We start from the raw sequence: 20,163 nt of genomic DNA on the forward strand, positions 1-20,163 counted from the left end.
TTTCTTTATTTTTATTTTCAGAAAAAAAGGAGCATTTTATGCTTGTATCTGTTTCTTTTAGCTGCTGTAACATATCTATGCCAAACTGTCACCTAAACTCTGCAGTACTGTTACACTTCCTTATAGCTAAATGAATATTATCCGGTTATTTTGAGATTGATGTACTCATAATCAAATGCGTGAGAGAAACAGGTGAGTATCATGATTGGGACTCTCTAAAACCAGTATAACGTATAGATATATTAATCTCAACTGTGATATGAACTTTGAACAAGGCTCCACATCTTCCAAAGAAAGAGACGGAGAGGGTTCCTGAAATACCTGTCCGATGGAGATTCTACGTTTAGTGACTGAACAACATGTTTCCATGTGGACCTAAAGTGGGTTCCTCTATGTTATTCTGCTGCCATGAAAGTGCATGAGTGATTGGTTCAAACCCAGGACCTTCTTGCTGCAAGCCAAAAGTGCTACCAACTTCACCAGCATGCAGCCCATTGTATTAGATCATTAGCAGATAAAGAATTCATGCCTTCGACTGATAACTTTAATAATTTGAAAGAGTATGAGATTGATTCATTGTTGTACAGTACACCCAGAAGGTTTTACACACAAATCGGAATAATGACAAATTTAAACAAAATATTTGTTCAAAATCTTTGCAAATATGTCCAAATTTGAAAAAAAAAAATAAGCAAATGCACATCAGTATTCACACTGTTGGCTTAACACTTTGTTGATACACTAGTGATGCCAGTCTCATAATTTCTTGGGTATGTCTATACATACTTGGCATAACTGTTTTAGAGATTTCTACCATTCGTCTCTCCTTATCATCAGTAGAACCTCAGGTTGCCGGTTCAAACCCCCACTCTGTCTGTCTCAGTCATTGTGTCCTTGGACAAGGCACTTCACCCGACTTGCCTGCTGATGGTGGTCAGAGGGCTTGGTGGCACCTGTGTATGGCAGCCTCACTTCTGTCAGTGTTCCCCAGGGCAGCTGTGGCTACATCGTAGCTCACCACTGTCAGTGTGTGAATGGGTGAATGACTGATTGTAGTATAAAGCTCTTTGGGGTCTCTGGGGACTTGATAAAGTGCTATACAAGTTCAGGCCATTTACTAAGTTGTGAGTGCTGGTGGCCATGCTTAGGTTTTTCAGATATGTTTACTCAGATTTACAACTGAGGTCTCACTGGCTTCAATTACAGACTGCTCCCAAATCACTTCTTTATTATCTTGGCTGTGTTCTTCAGGTCCTTGTCATGTTGGATGAACAATAATTGGTTTAATCTAAAGTCCAGAGCACTCTGAATGAGGTTTTCCCGAAGAACTTTGGCTGCTGTATTTGGCTGCTGTCATGTCACTCTCTATGGGAATTAGTTGTCTAGTGCTGGCCACAAGGAGGCATCCCCATAGCACAATGCTGCCACTGCCATTCTTCATAGTAGGAGATTTGTTTTCTAAGTGGTCTCTTTTTCTTCAGATATTATCCTTGGATTTCAGGCCTGCCACGTCTGTTTGGCCACTCTAGCATTGTGGAGTAAATTAGAAATGATTGACCTTCTGGGTGGTTCTTCTTTGCAACTCTATGCGTTACATTAACGCTCAGCATGGACTCCTGCTTTACTTGCACTGCCATACTTGCACAATGATCACCTGCACTGTTGTACCGCTCTGGCATCCTATACTGCTCTACACTTACTCTCACTCACTTAAAACTGTGCACATATATTTATATTATATTGTAGATATGTTTATACAGTTTAATTTGTGTTGTATTGCACCGACTACGCCAAAACAAATTCCTTGTATGTCCAAAAACGTACTTGGCAATAAAGTTTTTCTGATTCTGATTCTGATTCTATCTCCACAAGGGAACACTGGAGATCTACCTAAATGCCAGTTGAGTTCTCGGTCAGCTCTCTGACCTTATCCCTGATTACTACGCTTTTAATTTGATTAAAATTTGTTTGGTAAGAAATGGATTGAAAAAATAATTTTATTGTAACTTTTCAAACCAAATTTGTGTTACTACTAAACACAAATTCCTTATAATAATATATAATATATTCCTTATAGTAATATAATAATTACTATGATGTTTATTAGCTCATTGTGAGCCTGTAGCCCTACATTGTATTTAAAAAATGACTACTTTACAACAGCATAAAACTGGACTTTTAAACCATAACAGAATTGATAATGTTTATTTTATTTCTGATTATCTATTCTTGTATTTGCTTGCATTGGTACTCTTTCATTTATTACCATAATAAAACAAATAAAGAAAAAATAAAAACACAGGTGATTTGACAATCTGCTTTATGATGTGAGAAGACATTTTTATCACTGAAATAAAAGCAGGAAGCATTTTTACATCATAACCAAGTTTAAAGCTGTTTTACAAGCAAGCCGCATTTATATCCCTGAGGAGCCTGTCTGTGCATGTAACAGTGTGGTTAATGTGTCACAGGGGAAAGGTCTGTGTCTGAATGGCTTTCTCAGTGAGCCACGGCTCAGGTATAAATGTGATGTATTTATCACATCATGTCGGCAAGAAATTATGACCTGTAGCTTCAGCAACATGGCCAGTGCAAAACAAATGAATAGCAAACATGAATTATTACCTCAGAGCCATTTCTTAAGACATGTCATTACCTTCTGAGCTCTCTTGACTGCACTTTAATTTCCCAAAAAAGAATCTCATAAGTAAAGCTATTACTCATCCGTGATGGCAACAATCAAGCAAATAATAACTAGAGCTACGTCTGGCAGGTTTAGACAAAGTAATATACCTTTGTACGGACTGCCCACTTGTGCATAAACTTTAGCAAGGTTTATGATCGAGTCAGGATCTTTTCAATCAAAACCACTAATTATCATTAACTCTATTTTAATGTGTATGCTTTGTTGTACCTAAAATTTTCTTTTTTCTAAGCAGATTTAAATGTGTCAATAAAAAGTTTACTCTAGGGGCGCTGTTGAGCAGGCAATGGAGTAGGACGTGGGCTTTGTAGCTCCTGCCAATTTCGGTTTAAATTCTTATTCAGCTGTGCTTTTCTTTGTAACCCAAGCCTTTTTTTCTACGCTTTTGTATTCTGGACCTGAGTATATACTGAGTATATACTTTTACACTACACTGTAATGTCAGTTCCTTTTCAGGCTATAAATTGAATTTGGAGAAAAGTGAATGCTTTCCTATTAATACTGCTCCTTGTGGTCTTCAGCACTCTGACTTTCCTTTTAAACTTAGTCCCACATGATTTAAGTATCTTGGTATAAATGTGACACGTTCCTTATCTGGCCTCGCCTCAGCCAACTTCTCCCCTCTTATGACAAAAACAATTTCTGATATCCACAGCTGGCGTAATCTTCCTCTCTCCCTTTGGGTAGGATTAATGTCGTCAAGATGAATATTTTACCTACATTTCTTTTTTTATTTCAGTCCATTCCTCTTTTTCTGCCAAAATACTTTTTTGATTCCTTGGATAGGTTAGTTCGTGGCTTTATTTGGAAAGGGAAACCTCCTCGGGTTCGTAAGACTTGCTGCAAAGATGCAAACTCAGCGGAGGACTTGCATTGCCTGATTTTCAATCATACTATTGGGCTGCTCACATACAAAAAATTAGTTATTGGTTAAAATTGTCCAATTTGCCTTCGTGCAGATTGGAGCTATCTTCTTGTACTGGGTCCTCATTAGCGGGTCTAATGTTTTCTTCCTTACCTATAAAACCCTCTTTATACACTAATAACCAAGTTGTTAATACACTGAAATTTTGGTTTCAATTTAGAAGGCGTTTTAAGTTTGTTGCTGCCTCTTTTTTGTGCCCCTTGATTAACAGCCATTTGTTTCCCTCCGTCTCTTTCGGATCCATCTTTTTCAGTTTGGTATGAGGTATAAAACAAATAAGAAATCTATACACATCAGGGGTATTTGATAGTTTTGCTAATTTGTCTTCCAAATATAATTTACCTGGTACACATTTGTTTCGTTATCTACAAATTCGGAATTTTGCCTCTAAATGTTTCCCAAATTTCCCTTCAGTTCCCCCTGAACAGCCCTGGGAAAAAGTGATTGCATATAATCCGCTTCAGAAAGGCCTGATTTCAAAGATTTATAGTTTTATTCTAACTCTAAGGGTTGATTCTAGTGTTAAAATTAAAGCTGCATGGGATAAAGATTTGGGAATCCAGCTGATCGAAGAGCTCTGGGATAACGCCATTGACAGAAATCGATCGACTTCCTCTTGGGCTCGTCTTAGTCTGATTCAATTTAAAGGTGTACATAGGGTTAATTTCTCAAAATCTAAGATTTATCCGGATGTTATGGATACATAGGATAAATGCAAAGGCTCTCCATGTCATCTTAGCCAAATGTTCTTTTTCTGTCCTAAATTATAACATTTTTGGTCTAGTTACTTTTCAATTATTTCTTATGTTCTTAAAGTACATTTGCAACCTTGTCCATTTGTGGCCATATTTGGTAGCACTTTAGCACTAATTTCTGCACAAAAGGATATTATTGCTTTTTCATCTTTAATCGCTAGACGTTCTTTATTGTTACACTGGAAGTCTGATAAATGTCCCTCAATATCCCTGTGGGTTAAACATATGATGTTTTCTTTAAAGCCTGAGAAAACTAAATACACTTTACGTGGATCTACACAAAGGTTTTACAAAAAATGGGAATGTTTTCTTTCCTATTTTTCAAACTTGGAGGTTTTGCCTAACCGAAGGTGCCAGTCAGTGTAATTTTTTGCTTTTGGTTATGAATATGGGTGTACATATCTGATAAAGAGTTTTTTTGGGTTGATTTTGGTGAGCTGAAATGGGAAGGGGAGGGGGGTTTGGTTTTACTTTGTAGTCTTATTTTTTTATTTAAGGTTTTTATTTTTTTTCTTCCTTTAGTTGAAAAAGCAAAAACAAAAGGGCTGAAGCTGGTGAATTGTAATTTTTATTTTTTTATTTTATTTTTTAAATTTACTTTCTTGTTATGCACTGTCTTGTCAGTATTATATTGTTGAGTGTATCAATAGATGTATACGTATAATAATTGTATACTGTAATTTGTTTGAGTGGCTCTAATAAAAAAAAAGTAAAAAAAAAAAGGTTTACTGTAATTAAAACTAAAAATGATCCATCTGCATCAACCATCTGTTTTGGAAGACCAAAACCTGTTTCATTCTTGAACTGGCATTTAGAGCATAACCCTGAGTGTGTGTACAAAGATCATGTTTCTGGTTTGGAATATTAATTTCATATAAAAATTTAATTAAACGTTCTCTGCGATTTGAATGACTAATGTTTTGGAACGTAGTTCGCAGATATCTCTGTCATTTTGTGGGAAACTCCAAAGTTGGTTGTCTGATAGGACGCACATTTCTAGGTCATTTTAGATTAAATACCTGGGGGAGAAAGCGTTAGAAGGTTTTAAATTTTTTGCAATGTAACACAAAATTTATTTAAAAATATTAGGCACAAATAGACATGGCTTAGCTTATGTGATGCAAGTCATTCAAGAATTCTATACACAAGGTTTTTGACAATAGGATTTATAGTTCAGAAGTTATAAGCCATAATGTTTGTTATACATCAGACTAGTGGTGCACATACAGTGGCATGTAAAGGTATTCATACCCCTTGAACTTTTCCACATATTGTCACATCACAACCACAAATAAAACACTGAAAAGGGCATTTTTAAGTATTCCCTTGAGTCAATACTTTGTGGAACCACATTTTGCTGCAATTAAGTATTTTAGGGCATGTTTCTATCAGCTTTGCACATCCAGTGACTGACATTTTTGCCCATTCTTCTGCGCAAAACACCTCAAGCTCAATCCGATTAGATGGAGAGCGTTTGTGAACAGCAGTCCCTGTCCCCCGCTGAAGAGAAGCAACCCATGATGCTGCCACCACCATATTTGACAGTGGGGATGGTGTGTTCAGAGGGATGTCCAATGTTAGTTCTGCACCACACATAGCATTTTGCATTTTAGCCAAAAAGTTTAATTTTGGTTTCGTCTGACCAAAGGACCTTCTTCCATATATTTGCTGTGTCCCCAACATGGCTTCTGGCAAACTGTAAATGGGACTTCTTATGGTTTTCTTTTAACAATGGCTTTCTTCTAGCCACTCTTCCATAAAGACCACATTTGTGCAATGCATGACTAATAGTTGTCCTGTGGACAGATCCCCCCACGTGAGCTGTGGATCTCTGCATTTGATCCAGAGTCACCATGGGCCTCTTGGCTGCATCTCTGATCCGTGCTCTACATGTTCGGCCTGTAAGTTTAGGTGGATGGCCTTGTCTTGGTAGGTTTACAGTTGGTTTACTGATGTTCAAAGCTTGGGAAATCTTTTTTAGCTTAAGCCTGCTTCAAACGTCTCCACAACCTTATCCCTGTCCTGTCTGGTGTGTTCCTTGGACTTCACGATGCTCCCCAATATTCTCTTAACCAACCTCTGAGGGCATCACAGAGCCGCTGTGTTTGTACTGAGATTAGATTACAGTCATGTATAATTTTTGTTCCACTTCACAATCGTATACCACATTGTGTTGGTCTTTCACATAAAATTCCAATAAAATATATTTGTTTGTGGTTGTAATGTGACAGTATGTGGAAAGGTTTAACAGGTATGAATACTTTGTACTTAAGTTCCAAGTGAAGTTATTTTTTCAGTTTAGGCTTCACTATGAGCATTCTTGGACAAGAAAAACAAGCAGCAATTACAAAATGTTTTCATGCATCACTGGATGCAACACCACTGCTTTTGCATCCATGTTATGCATCCATGTTATCTTGCCTTGCTTTCTGGGAACCCTAATACACAACTTGCTCAACTTGTCTTGAAGCTTTCTCAGGAGAAAGTGTCTATTATCTTAGAACATGACAGAATAAGTCAGGTTTTTAAAACAGCATATTGGAAAAAAAACTTGTCAACTAACGTCTTTTGGAAAGAATATTGAAACCTAGAGATGTATTTTAAATCCGAGTTAAGTCAAAGAAAACAGTTTATGAGCATAAATAACTAATGCTAACTTTCTACTAGGCTTTTGACAAGGTAATAATCTGGTTTTTATTGATCAGAAAGACAACTTGAGCACATTAGTCATTTACTTAACTTCAAACCCCACTGTATATAAAAATATAACCTGTCCAACGACTAATGCTTGCCACTCAACAGAACAATGTTTACAAAAAAGAAAAATCAGCAAATCAGCAAAGTTTAAAAAGGACATGTGAAGCAACAAAGGTCAAAATTCCCCCACAAATTAAGAAAGAAAACAATTACTTAAAGTTATTCTTGCTTTAAGGCAAGAGTTTTGCAGCTTTTCTACATATTACTTCAGCTAATAAGTTGTTTGTCTGAGGTTTTATTTACTAATTTTAGGACCTAATATTACAAGAGCAGGTGATGAGAGGGTTCATTTTCATAATGTGTTATTTGGTTTGATGTGTGTGTGTGTGTGGTCATCAGTGACTCACCTGCAAGGTAAGGGCTCAGGAGGACAGTGTGTGAGGGGGCTGCTGGCAGTGGGAGGGGGTTCCCTCCGACTTCTCAGAGACTGGCTTCTCTGAACCTGCCTTAGCACACTACTCTTCAGGTCCAGCAGTGTCGTCATGATTGTTACACTGGTAGAGAGCAACAACAAAAATCAAACATGTCAGAATTAATTAAAAAAATAGATGGAAACAGACTTAGTTATTATGCTTCAAACAAGTAAAACATTTATTAGCATAATTATACATTTTTTTTAATCTCTCTTTAAATATTTAGCAACTGCAAGCTTATTTGGTGGAAAGGCTTGTTGGTAATTTACTTATGTTGAGAAAATGCACAAGAGATATGAAGAGAAACACATTAATCCTGTATGTACATAATAATAATTACTGGACGTAATTAAAACATAACAAAAATGACATATATTTACAGTTCCTGTGGAAACAAAGACTTTGCTGATAATATTTGCAAAACTACTCCTGTATTTACGAGAGCATTTATTAACTTTGTGCATCCCCTCACTATCCGTTCTAATGATTTAAGATTCATACCAATCCGTACCAAGAGAATGGCACTTATCTTTTCTAAATAATATTTAAATTTTTGGTAAATATACTGAGTTAGTATCCAAAGCCATAACTTTTAAAATGTGTTTTTGGACCCACTCCTAAGCCTCTTAACTATGTAGATGTTGACTACAAATATTAGATTTGAATGACAATTAAAAGATAAACATAAAATTTTAAATCTTCTTATTAGGATCACAGGTATAATATATATTTAAATAATTACTGTTTGTTTTATGTATTAACATGTGCGAGTATATTTTTTCTTATCCAAATGTCATCCAATCATTGCAGAGAAAGTTATTCTTGGGTTATCGTGACTGTAACATAAGCCTACCAGGCGACCTTAGAGAGATTGGCAATGTGTTGCTAAGCAATTCTCTGAGATGGGAGTTGGCGTACTTGGAAACACTTGCCACAAAGTGCGTTTTCATTTTGGTTTCCTGGAGTCCTCTAAATATGTGTAAATCTTATGACCTCACTGTCCCTACGCTCCAAAGAGGAACGGAACAAACAGTTTTTCACAGGGATGTTTTATAAAAGAGCGTGCGTGTCCCTTTACATCTGGCAAAAAAACAGCATTTCAGTTCAAGCGGACTTGGGTTATAAGGAAGGAAAATGATTAGAAGAACACGTCTACCTCTGAATGGTTCAAATAAATAAAAAACAAGTGACCTTGGCAAAGTCTAGACTTAAATCAGATTCAGATGCTGTGGGATGATCTTAAACAAGCTGTTAATGCTCAAAAACCCTCAAATGTGGCTAATTGATACCAAATGCTCAAAAATGAAGCTGTTCAACAGTACTATTATAAAGCACCACCTGTTTAATTCTAAATATTTTTGTTAAACTCCAATAGTAGTTGGTAGTGAAAAATAGATGAGACAAATGCAACAAAGACTAGATGGAGACACACTCAGACATGCAGTCTGTTACTCTTTTCAACAGATGACAGCTTATGTCTTTGCATCTATGTGAAAATGATGTTATGAACCATTGTTAGTGATTTGAGGACAATTAGCCTGGTGTGCTTGAAGCAAGAGAGTGTTTGTTGTTGTAGCCCATATTGGAGGTGACCCTGAGTCATTTGTCTCCCTTGATTTTGAATGGCACAGTTCAGGTTTGCCTGTTTAGTATAACAGAACTTACACCAAAGAGATCCAGCAAATCAAACATATTAGCCTCTTTGAGTGTAATAATTCAGAGCTCTGGACCAACAGAATGGAAAGCAGAATGCACTTGGAGCTCCGGCTTGCAGTAAGCCCAAAATTCATGGTACAAGATGCATCATTGTCTCAGCCAAAGAACAGTATGCTGCCTATCCAGGAGGATGCCATCAATACAGGAAGCTACTATGAGTTTCCAGCACCCGTTCTTCCCTGCTGTTAGACACTATCAATGTGTCATACCCAATGCACCCCTGGGAAAAACCTGAGCTCTTCCCAATTCTACTTTGTTTAGCCTTTTCTATGATGGCACAGACTTAGAATAAACTTAGTGTTGCACCTGAGGTGGTGATTGTGAATTTAAACATGCCAGGAAAAACTAGTAATTTTTACTTAAACAGCAGGAGTGCCATGATTATTTTTCCAAACATTTTTGGAACCAGCAGTATAAGTGCCTTGCAAGAGAATGACCCAGGGGATGCTAATGAGCCACAAAAACAAAACTAAATAAAAACTGCCTTCATTTCATTTAACTGCTGAACGCTCTCTAAGTTTAGACAAGTTGTCTGTCTGCTACATTTTCCCATTTTTCTGCCACGTTTGGCTGATAAGTGTTGTGCTTGCATGCACAGATTTGGCGCGAAGGGGCAAATCGAATTTGCGGCATCCCATTTTATTCACCGTTATTTGTATGGATAATGAGTCAAATTTGAACAAGACAAATTCCCAAATAATACAAAGTGTCAACATGTACAATTCATTTCAACATTTCAGTCTATGTTATTACATTTTAACTACAAAGTGTCATAGAAAATTATTATTTGTCTTATTATTAATATCTGTTTATTTCCAGTTCATTCTAATCATATTTGGCATTATGAATATTAATAATAAGAGCTTCTTTTTAATTATTTTTATTTTGCTACAGGTGGCACTTTAAATCTTAAAATCTTCATTCAAATGTTTTGTGGTATGCAGAAAATGAAAAATAATAAGAAATAAAAAAGTGTAACTTCATTAGTACATAGGGGTTAATATGTGGAGGAATTTTAAGAAAAACAGAATTAAAACAGGAATGTGGCTATGCTTAAAACTTTCCTTTTTGATAAAGCTTATAGTTAGAGTGGCTTAGGTTATCAGGGAGAGAGCCTTCCTCCCTCCCTGGTTGAGGTGCAAACACACCCTCCATTTCTGCTACCTGTGTGACCTCTTCTCTTTTCCAATGGTTATAATCAGTCTGACAGAGAGAGGTATCCCAATCCTCGTGGTTTTTAGTATAACAATGACCATCAGCGGGACCCTTTGTGGGGTTCCTTGAGACGACATTGTTGTAAATAAGCGCCGTTTAACTAAATAATCTGAACTGAAACTATCTGTGTAGTTATGCTGCTATAGGCTTAGGCTGCTGGAGGACATAATGACCACTTTCACCCTCTTCGCTACATTCTCACACTACTCTCCAATTTTGCATTATTTGCTGTTATTTCAGCTTTTAAGCTTGTTCTCTCTTTTCTTTTCCTAGAAGCTACACCTGGCCTGACTCTGTGTCTACCTGTGACACCTTTCTGGAGAGGGGAATCGTCCAAGATTCTGCTGGCAACAACTTAATGCTCACCCTCTACCAATGATCCACATAGCCCTGTCTTTCAGTGTTTAACCCTTTCTCTCTCCTAGACATGGCAATTGACTGAGCTTTTACTGTAACTAACTCTATGTGCTCTCTTTCAGACTCTAACCTTGAAAACTGGCTCAGAGTTTATCTGTTCTTTCTTTCTAGGTGAAACGACTAAAGGAGCTGCATCCATTAACATTTACTTTCCCTTCCCATAGAAAGTACTCCTGGATCAGTGCTTCTGTGTTCTTTTTGTGTCTCTGCTCTGTTCTCTCAAACCCCCAGTCGGTCGTGGCAGATGGCCGCTCACACTGAGCCTGGTTCTGCTGGAGGTTTCTTCCTGTTAAAAGGGAGTTTTTCCTCTTCGCTGTCGCTACATGCATGCTCAGTATGAGGGATTGCTGCAAAGCCAACGCCAGTGACTGTCCACTGTCTCTACATGCTCATCCGGGAGGAGGGAATGCCACAAGTCACTGACTGGATGCAATCTGCTGGGTTTCCTTAGACAGAAAAACTTTTAATCCAATTTGAATAAATAACTAATTCTGACTGCACTGTTCAATGATTAGGATTAATTGGAATTTATGTACCTGACTGTTGTGAAGTGCCTTGAGACAACATGTGTTGTGAATTGGCGCTATATAAATAAAACTGAATTGAATTGAATTGGTATTTTATTATGATTGCACTGGCAAGCTTAGGACTTCTGCTCTCTGGCAAATATGACATGTGGATAGATCTGACAAGGATCCAAAATAGACATCAATCCATCCGTTGATTTTTCTGCACAAGCTTAATCCTTGCAGGGTTTTGGGTGGGTGGGTGGGTGGCGGGGGGGGGGGGGGGGGGGGGGGGGGGGTTGTCTCTAAGTCAATGGTCAGTCAATGGATGAAGGGGTACACTTCGACAATCCATTACAGAGGAAAGCAGAGACCATGCTCGCATACAGTTATGTATAATGGCAATTCATAGTGGTCAATTAACCTAACACGCATGTATTTGGAGAGAGGGAGCAATTGGAGTATTCCACAAGTGTGAAGTACCAAGAGAAAACCAATGCATGCAGGAAAAACATGAAAATTCCACACAAAAAGCCCAATATAAGGATTCAAAACAGGACCTTCTTGATGTGAAGCCACAGTGCTTACACTTTGCAGCCCCTGTCTAATCATACATAAATTTGTAAGCTAAACATGGACCTGTTGTTGGTATCACAGCATACCAAGGTTTTGAAAGGTTACAGTTTGAAAAACACAAAAATCCCATCAAACCATTTCTATGATTCTAAGTCCTTTTAATGAGAGGACAGACTGTTTTCCTCAGCTGTATAGAGTCTAAATTAAGGCAGCACTGCCCCTTCTCACCCAATGCTGTGCACCACCCGTCAGATGACTAAAAGAAGGCTACTATCTTTTTTTCTTAAAGAAAAGAAAGATTTTTCTGTTTCAAAAATATTTCCAGTCCTGGAAAACAGAAACAACTAAGGAAGAACCACCCATCACTCTTATCAATGTAATACTACAATCTTCAGGCTACAAGAAGGTTCGGAAGTGTCTAAGTTAGTGGATTTTGTTATAAAGTTTTGTTTTAAAGCTTTGTGTTAATGCTAAAAGACTGTTAAACCGTGGTGAGAATCTCATACTGTCCAATGTCTGCTCTACTTGAAACACCTGCAGAAGATTGGCAGAGCATCCATGTTGGATTTTGAGATCAGGCCAAACTAAAATGTCATAGAAAACAAAGAACATGAAACGAGCATCCCCATAGGATACAAAGGGATGCAATGACATAGATATTGTTTTTGGCACAGAATTGACAAGAAAGCAAAAAAGCTGTCTGTCAGCATTGAGACGAGCTTACCCATACAGACAAATCATGTTTTTGGGTGAGCTTGCTTCTTTTTAAAAGGCATTGAACTTTATTCTGTAGGCGGAGTGAGCCAAGGTGAAAGGCAGCTCTATTGTGTTAACTCTACAATTATTCCTTTATTGTGTAAACAAATCAACTAAAAGACAGAAGCCAAGTCAATATAAAAAGATAACTAGTCGAGCAAAAATGCAGTAGATAATGAACAATTTTGAAAGTCTTACTTCAAAAATGAAATTCCAAAATGCTAATTAAAATGTTAACAAATGTTACAAATCAAAGCTCCTTGTCATGAAAATCTCCAATGGAAGAATAAGCACCTTTACCTTCAAGCTGCGCTGCAGCTATATTTATGTGGATTTTGTCACTGCAGGTGAACAACTGTTCAATGTTTCATACTCCATCGAGTGACTCCTATTTACCAGCTCTCTGCTCTTTTCATCGCATCTCTAAATGCCACACATCTGGAATACCTGAGGCATGTTTGCTGGGAGCAATGAGCAGCGAAAATGTTTCCCAACTTTTAAACAATAGTGTCACAGGCCTAGTGATAACTGCTCAGGGCTTCTTCTATCATTTCCACATGCACGGACTGTGACAACTACCAAGCACCCTGCTGCAGCTGTCTCCCAGGTGAGCTCATTTCAATTACAGGGGTGGATTTCTCCCAGCTGGATTTCATGCGGTCTCGGTCGTCAACGCAAAGTGACAAAACGGGTTGACGTGCCGCTGTCGTTGGGCCACAGGCTTTCAGGGAAACACTGTCAAAGCTAAGTAAATAACTTTCGCTACAGTGGTGCCGAAGTCAAGCCAGGGAGGCACTTGCCTACCGGAGTCTCTCCTGCAAGTGAGCTGATGAGCCCTGCAGCCAAAGTCGACTTGCTGATGGGGATGGAGTGTCTCTATGGTAACAGCAGAGGGAAAGGAGCCGGTAAATACAGGTAAATGGAATTCTGTGAAGGATGAAAAAAACCTCTCCTTCATGTTAAAATGTGTTTATCCTAACGCACCCTTCATAAATAACAGGTTTAATGATGGAGAACCTTGCTTGGTTAACTGACAAGAAGATCAAATGATTTGTAACAAGATGCATAGTGCCCTTTTAATGAGGGTACCAAGCACTCCTGAGAACCTAAAGTATTCACAGTCTATTGTATGCTCTCATACATATACCCAAAGACAGAGAGATAATAAAGATAATCATTGCTACATGTTCTACACCCATTAATGCCAGTTTCAAACAGGCAAGTGTGTTCCTGTGTGTCTCTTAATAGTTTAAAATCATTATCAATACCAGGATATAGATAATTTACTACATTCCCTATGAGACTTCAATATAAGATGACAGCTTATGTAATTGAATGTAACAAGACTTTAACTGAAGACCATAACATTTCTCAAGACCTTGTTAGCAAACCACCCAGAGATGATACAGATTCAAACCATATCACAACCTTGAAGAGATTCTTCTCTAGTGCTGCTGTTTCCTGATGAGCTTTAAGACAGAGCAAAAAGCTTTATCAATGACCATTAATGTTATAATGTGGCAGGCCCTTAGGGACTCATAGGCTAAATGGATCACAGTGTCAGGTCTGTGTCAAACCCTTAATAAGCTTTCCAAATAGAGGGATGGAGAAATGTGAAAACAGGGTAGACATGACTGGGATCTTTAGCTGCAGCTGCCTGTGGTTAACACGTAATCCATAACCAGCTAAAAAGCACAATACTTGTCTATTCTGAGCAGCTTACGTTGTTAAGACACATGACAGGCACTCTGGCCTCAGAATTGATTGCCAGAGAATATTCCAAGAATTGACGGCTGTGCGCTTTTGTGAAAAGCCTCTGCTGCACAGCCGAGCAGCAAAAATCACTGACAGTTGCACAGAGAAAATTTTCAACTAGTACAATGGCACAAAGTCTTGCTTATTATACCCCAATAATACATTTTTTGTCACCCTGATAACACTCAAAAGTATCTCTGTAGTCAAAAATAGCAGCCATTGAGTTTTTCTGCAGACGCAATACAGCCACCTCCATAGTTTACGGACAAACATCAATCTGCATCCACGAGACACTGTGCCTAGTTCGGAAATCATACTACTGTTCAACAGGCTGTAATTACAGTGTGAACAAAGCAACCCAGTTGTAACTGCATTACTATACCATTTTTTGTCATGCCTCAACACGTGTGGAAGCTGTGCTTTCAAAAAAAGAATTTCTTTAAATTATGACCACACATTCACTCTGTAATAAGAGGTAATGATTAATGACACATACAGATCAGCCTGAAGTGAGGCTATGACCTGCACCAGTCCGTTTCTTAAGAAAATTTAGATGAGAGTTGCACTGAAAGACAAAACGCGATCAACAGAAGATTTCTGCAAAATGCAGACATTCGTAATGATTACGCTCTGCACAGAGCAGAGTTTAATCTCTATTATTCTGTATTGGGCTGATGAATAACGAAACGTAATGCTTTTTATTGCCCTTTTAATCAGCCGGATGTGTAATTATTGTCAATAAATGCAGCACAGGTAAATTGAAAGCACTGAACTGCTGGGGCTGTCTCTGGGGTAAGATAGTTGGAGCTGTGATGTCTGTGAGTGTTTGTGCCTGTGTGTGAGTGTGTGTGTGTGTAATAGAGAAAGAGAGAGAGAGAGTCAGAGATACAGACAGAGTCCACAGGATTCTCCATGGCACTGCCTCTGAAACTAGCCATCAAATGCATCGGTCAACTCAGGATGTTTTCAACCTGCACCCACATCTTCAACTCTTCACTTTACAATTTACTCTATTGCATTTATGTGTTTTGATTTTTTTCAGTTACAGTTTTTCTTATCAAAATTTCCCAAACATTAAATTTCCCATAAATAATTATTTCATTTATTAAAAGCAAGCATATTTACCCCGCCACCCCCCCCCCCCTCCACCGCCACCACACCCCCAACACCCACACACACACACTTTCTTCATTTAAATCTGTGTATACTTGAATCTGAGAGCATTTTTACCAGCTGATCAGGTTAACACGCAAAAGCCATTCTTGTTGAGCAGACATGAAACTTCTGCTTACAAATAGCATCACATTTATTATTTTATAAACACAATGTGTCTGACAGGTCAAATTTATGGGGAATAAATCTTTATCATCTCGACATTCCCTCATATTCTTATACTTGATCAAAACATTAATAGAACTTTATCCTTTTTACAATGGCACATTTGAAATTATCCTGAACTTAATTCAGTTCAACAGGTGCCAGTTCAGGGCCATATTTCGCAATTACGGAATAAAAGAAGCAACTAGTGCGTAATTTAGCTTGACTATTAACATCATTTTTTTTTTCTCATAAATAACAAAAGAATCTCTTACCTGCGTCTCTAGACAGTTTTTCCAGTGTGATTTTTTTTAAAGGTTGCGTGTGTCAGAGTTCCTACAATCAAAGCTCTGATTAGTGCAGCAGGACGTCGCTCCTTGCTGTGAACGTGACGCAGTCAACTTATGAGAAAACAACGTTTGGGTCTTTTTCTTCAGATAGACGACAGACAAAAGCTCTTATTAGTCTCTCAAAATGCTTCCCCTCCGCTCTACCGATGCCAACCCAAATATGGCCATAGGAAGTGGAGCGATACTTCATGGACCTTGTCTACTGTCGGAAATATCTTATTTAGCCCTTGTTTCTGGAATGGAATTAAAATTTGGTAAAAAATTTTGGAAAACGTGAGAGACGACTATTGTGTGAAATGATGAGGAAGATTTTGTTTTTAAATCCTAAAGCTAATGATATTCCCTATAACACTAATTTACAAATAATCCTTGTTAAATACAAGATTTTACTTACAATAATGTAATCTTTGCTTTTATGACTTGAAATATAGAGTAAAACATATATAGAATAAACATCCACTAAAAGTAGATGTAATTTTTAAATAAAATGCTTAATATACATACTATTATACAGTTTTGCTATTCATTATAGTATAGAACAAGTATAGCAAGTCAATATTAGCTGGTTAATGTTAGGCCGTATGCAATGACGGTTCTTGATATGAGAAACATGGCTCAGAGCTCAGGGCACCATTCTTTAAGGGGTGGTACAAGCACTCCAAATCACAAGGTGGTGTAACCATTTAAGAAATAAATAAAGAAATAGCAGATCTAAAGCTGATATCTGAACAACTGTAAAATATTAACAGTATTGCCTTGATAAGAGTGCTCAGTTGCGCTCCATTAGTTACCACACTGTGAATGATTATGTTTTTTCAAACCAGAAATACTTCCAAATAGCCAAATTGTTTGCTCCTGTAACTAAAGCAAAACCGTGGGAGCCTTCTTTCAGCTAGCCGCAGGTAGGGGAGAGGGAGTGCTGCAGTATGCTCCATACGGCTGAGAAAATTATTTCAAAACTATTTAAAGATTTTAATAGTTTTGAAAGTGCAGCTTTTTAAAACTTTGGTATACCTTGATGGCGGTAACTGGCCCATGCCTATTTTCATAAAAGATGTCAGAATGTGTGGTTTTTGAGCTGGACCAATGCATAGACAGGATCTCGGGAGTGGCATGGAAAATTAAGGGATTATAATGAAAATAAAAAGAAAACAAAAACACAAGGAGATCAAGACATGGAACATGGATGGAGCAACAGACATAGTACACATGAAGTACCAGGCATGGAAAAGCAATACAGAGTAAAACAATTGAAGGATTCAGCGGGGAACAATGAAAACAAATGAGTATACTGAGAAGATGTAGTGAGTCACATGGAAACCAGGTGAACACAATCTACAAAATGCAGAACAGCTTGGAGAGAATCAATTTCGGGAACTGAGGGAAGGTGACTAAAAACCATGAATAGGGGTAAACTATTAAACTATAGAGGGTATACCCTCTATACCCTCTACAGGGTACTCAAGGGTTCATGGGAGTTTGCCCAACCGGTTCACATGTGTTTTGTGGACCTGGAGAAAGCATTCGACTGTATCCCTCATGATGCCCTGTGGGGGGTGCTCCAGGAGTATGGAATCGGGGGCCCTTTATTAGGGGCCATCCGGTCCCTGTACGAACAGAGCAGGAGTTTGGTCTGCATTGCCGGCACTAAGTCGGACCTGTTCCCAGTGCATGTTGGACTCCGGCAGGGCTGCCCTTTGTCACCGGTCCTGTTCATAACTTTTATGGACAGGATTTCTAGACGCAGCCAAGGGCCGGAGGGGGTCTGGTTAGGGGACCAGTGGATTTTGTCTCTTCTTTTTGCAGATGACGTGGTCCTGCTGGCCCCCTCTAGCCAGGACCTACAGCATGCGCTGAGGTGGTTCGCAGCCGAGTGTGAAGCAGCTGGGATGAAGATCAGCTCCTCCAAGTCAGAGGCCATGGTTCTTGACCAGAAAAGGGTGGCTTGTCCTCTTCAGGTTGGAGGAGAGTTCCTGCCTCAAGTGGAGGAGTTTAAGTATCTCGGGGTCTTGTTCACGAGTAAGGGAAGAATGGAGCGGGAGATCGACAGATGGATTGGTGCGGCTGCCACAGTAATGGGGGTGCTGTGCCGGTCCGTTGTAGTGAAGAGAGAGCTGAGCCGAAAAGCGAACTCTTGATTTACCGGTCGGTCTACATTCCTACCCTCACTTATGGCCATGAACTTTGGGTCATGACCGAAAGAACAAAATCCCAGATACAAGCGGCTGAAATGAGCTTCCTCCATAGGGTGGCCGGGCACTCCCTTAGAGATAGGGTGAGGAGCTTGGCCATCCAGGAGGGGCTCGGAGTAGAGCCGCTGCTCCTCCACATCGAGAGGAGCCAGTTGAGGTGGCTCGGGCATCTATACTGAATGTCCCCTGGACGCCTTCCTCGGGAGGTGTTCCAGGCACGTCCCACCAGGAGGAGGCCCAGGACACGGCCCAGGACACGCTGGAGGGACTATGTCTCTCGGCTGGCCTGGGAACGCCTTGGGCTCCCCCGGAGGAGCTGGAGGAGGTGTCTGGGGAGAGGGACGTCTGGGTGTCTCTGCTGAGTCTGCTGCCCCCGCGACCCGGTCCCGGATAAGCGGAAGACGACAAGTACAAGTACGAGTGCGAATACGAGTACGAGTACGAGTACGAGTATGAGTACGAGTACGAGTACGAGTATGAGTATGAGTACGAGTACGAGTATTAAACTGAGGGGAAAAATCTGAAGGAAAACAAACAAGAAATTACTTTACATGTACAAATAACAATGGAATAAACTGGGAAGCTTAACACAAAAGAATGAACTGAAGAAGACACCTAAAGAACATAACAGACACATGATCAAAACACATACACAAAAGAAAATCAAAATCCCAACACCTCTTGATTGTGACAGTAGAGCAGATAATTTTTATACTTTAAATCACCTAGTCGATTTGTTACTTTTTTCAAGCTGGGTAAGTTACAAAGCAGAGGTTTACGTAGTGTCCATGAACGCACCATTTGACTGTTGCTGAGGGGATGTCGCCGAGAAAAATCCTCTCTGAGGCAGAGGGGATCAAGTTCAGCTGTCAATCAACACGTAATGTATGGGTTTTTCCTTTATTTGGCTTAATTAGCTCAACAGTATTTTGTTCATTAACACCTAACAAAATAAAAGGAATGAAACAATGCCAGTCGATGCATCATAGATATTTTCAAAATTTATACAAAATAGTAACATAAACAAATACACAGTCTTTTTAATTTGTATGAGTGAGACCTGCAAATTACCACACATGTTGTCTTTTTAAATAACTGTCAATATGCAGAAGAAGTGAACTTATGGAAACAAAGATTAGTGGCTACAATGTGTCAGAAATTCAATGTTAGGTAAAAACTCAGTAGGGTGATTGCTGGTTTAAAACAAAAAACAAATACAGTCAACATTTAACACTGAACTTGTTATTAAAAAAATGATAATGTCCTTTATATTGTTTATTTTAGATTTAAAGCACATTGACACCTGTCATGTTTTGAAGAGCGTGATTGAGATATTTGATTGGCAGATATTCTGGGGGCGTGGTCTTGGCGGAGGGTTGGGGTCGTCTTCTTCTTTTCTATAATGGTGGATCACAAAAAGCTTTGAGGTGCATACCGCCACCGACTGTATGAAACACCCACAACTTCACCCAACAAATTCTGCTTTTTAGTTTTGTGTTATGTAGATATCTGAAAAACACTTTTCTATCTAAATAAGTTTACTCCTTGTTTCCTTCAGTTTCCAAACTCCATTCTTGTCCTGCCTCTGTTTTCCACAATCTTTCTCTTTCATTTGTATACACCTCACGCTTCAACAATACATGTTCCACATTTTGTTTTTCTCCACACCCCTCACATTTATCATTGTTTTTTCTCCCGATTACATACAGCATGGCATTAAGACAGATATGACCCTCAGTCGGAGGGTTGCAGCCCCACCTGGATGCATCTTTTAATGGAACTGGTTCATCCTGAGTCTCCTCTGGTTGG

The 20,163-nt window shown here is 38.9% G+C and overlaps 1 protein-coding gene across 1 annotated transcript in view; it reads right to left on the minus strand.

Moving 5' to 3' along the window:
* The window catches only part of LOC124862347 (BAI1-associated protein 3-like), a 60,642-nt gene extending 44,357 nt beyond the window's left edge, over nucleotides 1-16,285 (minus strand). The window contains exons 1-2 of the mRNA XM_047356207.1: nucleotides 16,088-16,285; nucleotides 7,489-7,635 (exon numbers count right to left, since the gene is read on the minus strand). Of these exons, the coding sequence (XP_047212163.1) occupies nucleotides 7,489-7,625 (137 nt within the window). The 5' untranslated portion in view covers nucleotides 7,626-7,635; nucleotides 16,088-16,285. The remainder of the gene's footprint in view (nucleotides 1-7,488; nucleotides 7,636-16,087) is intronic.
* Nucleotides 16,286-20,163: the final 3,878 nt, after the last annotated feature.

Source organism: Girardinichthys multiradiatus, chromosome X (assembly GCF_021462225.1).
Source record: "Girardinichthys multiradiatus isolate DD_20200921_A chromosome X, DD_fGirMul_XY1, whole genome shotgun sequence".
NCBI classification, from domain to species: domain Eukaryota; kingdom Metazoa; phylum Chordata; class Actinopteri; order Cyprinodontiformes; family Goodeidae; genus Girardinichthys; species Girardinichthys multiradiatus.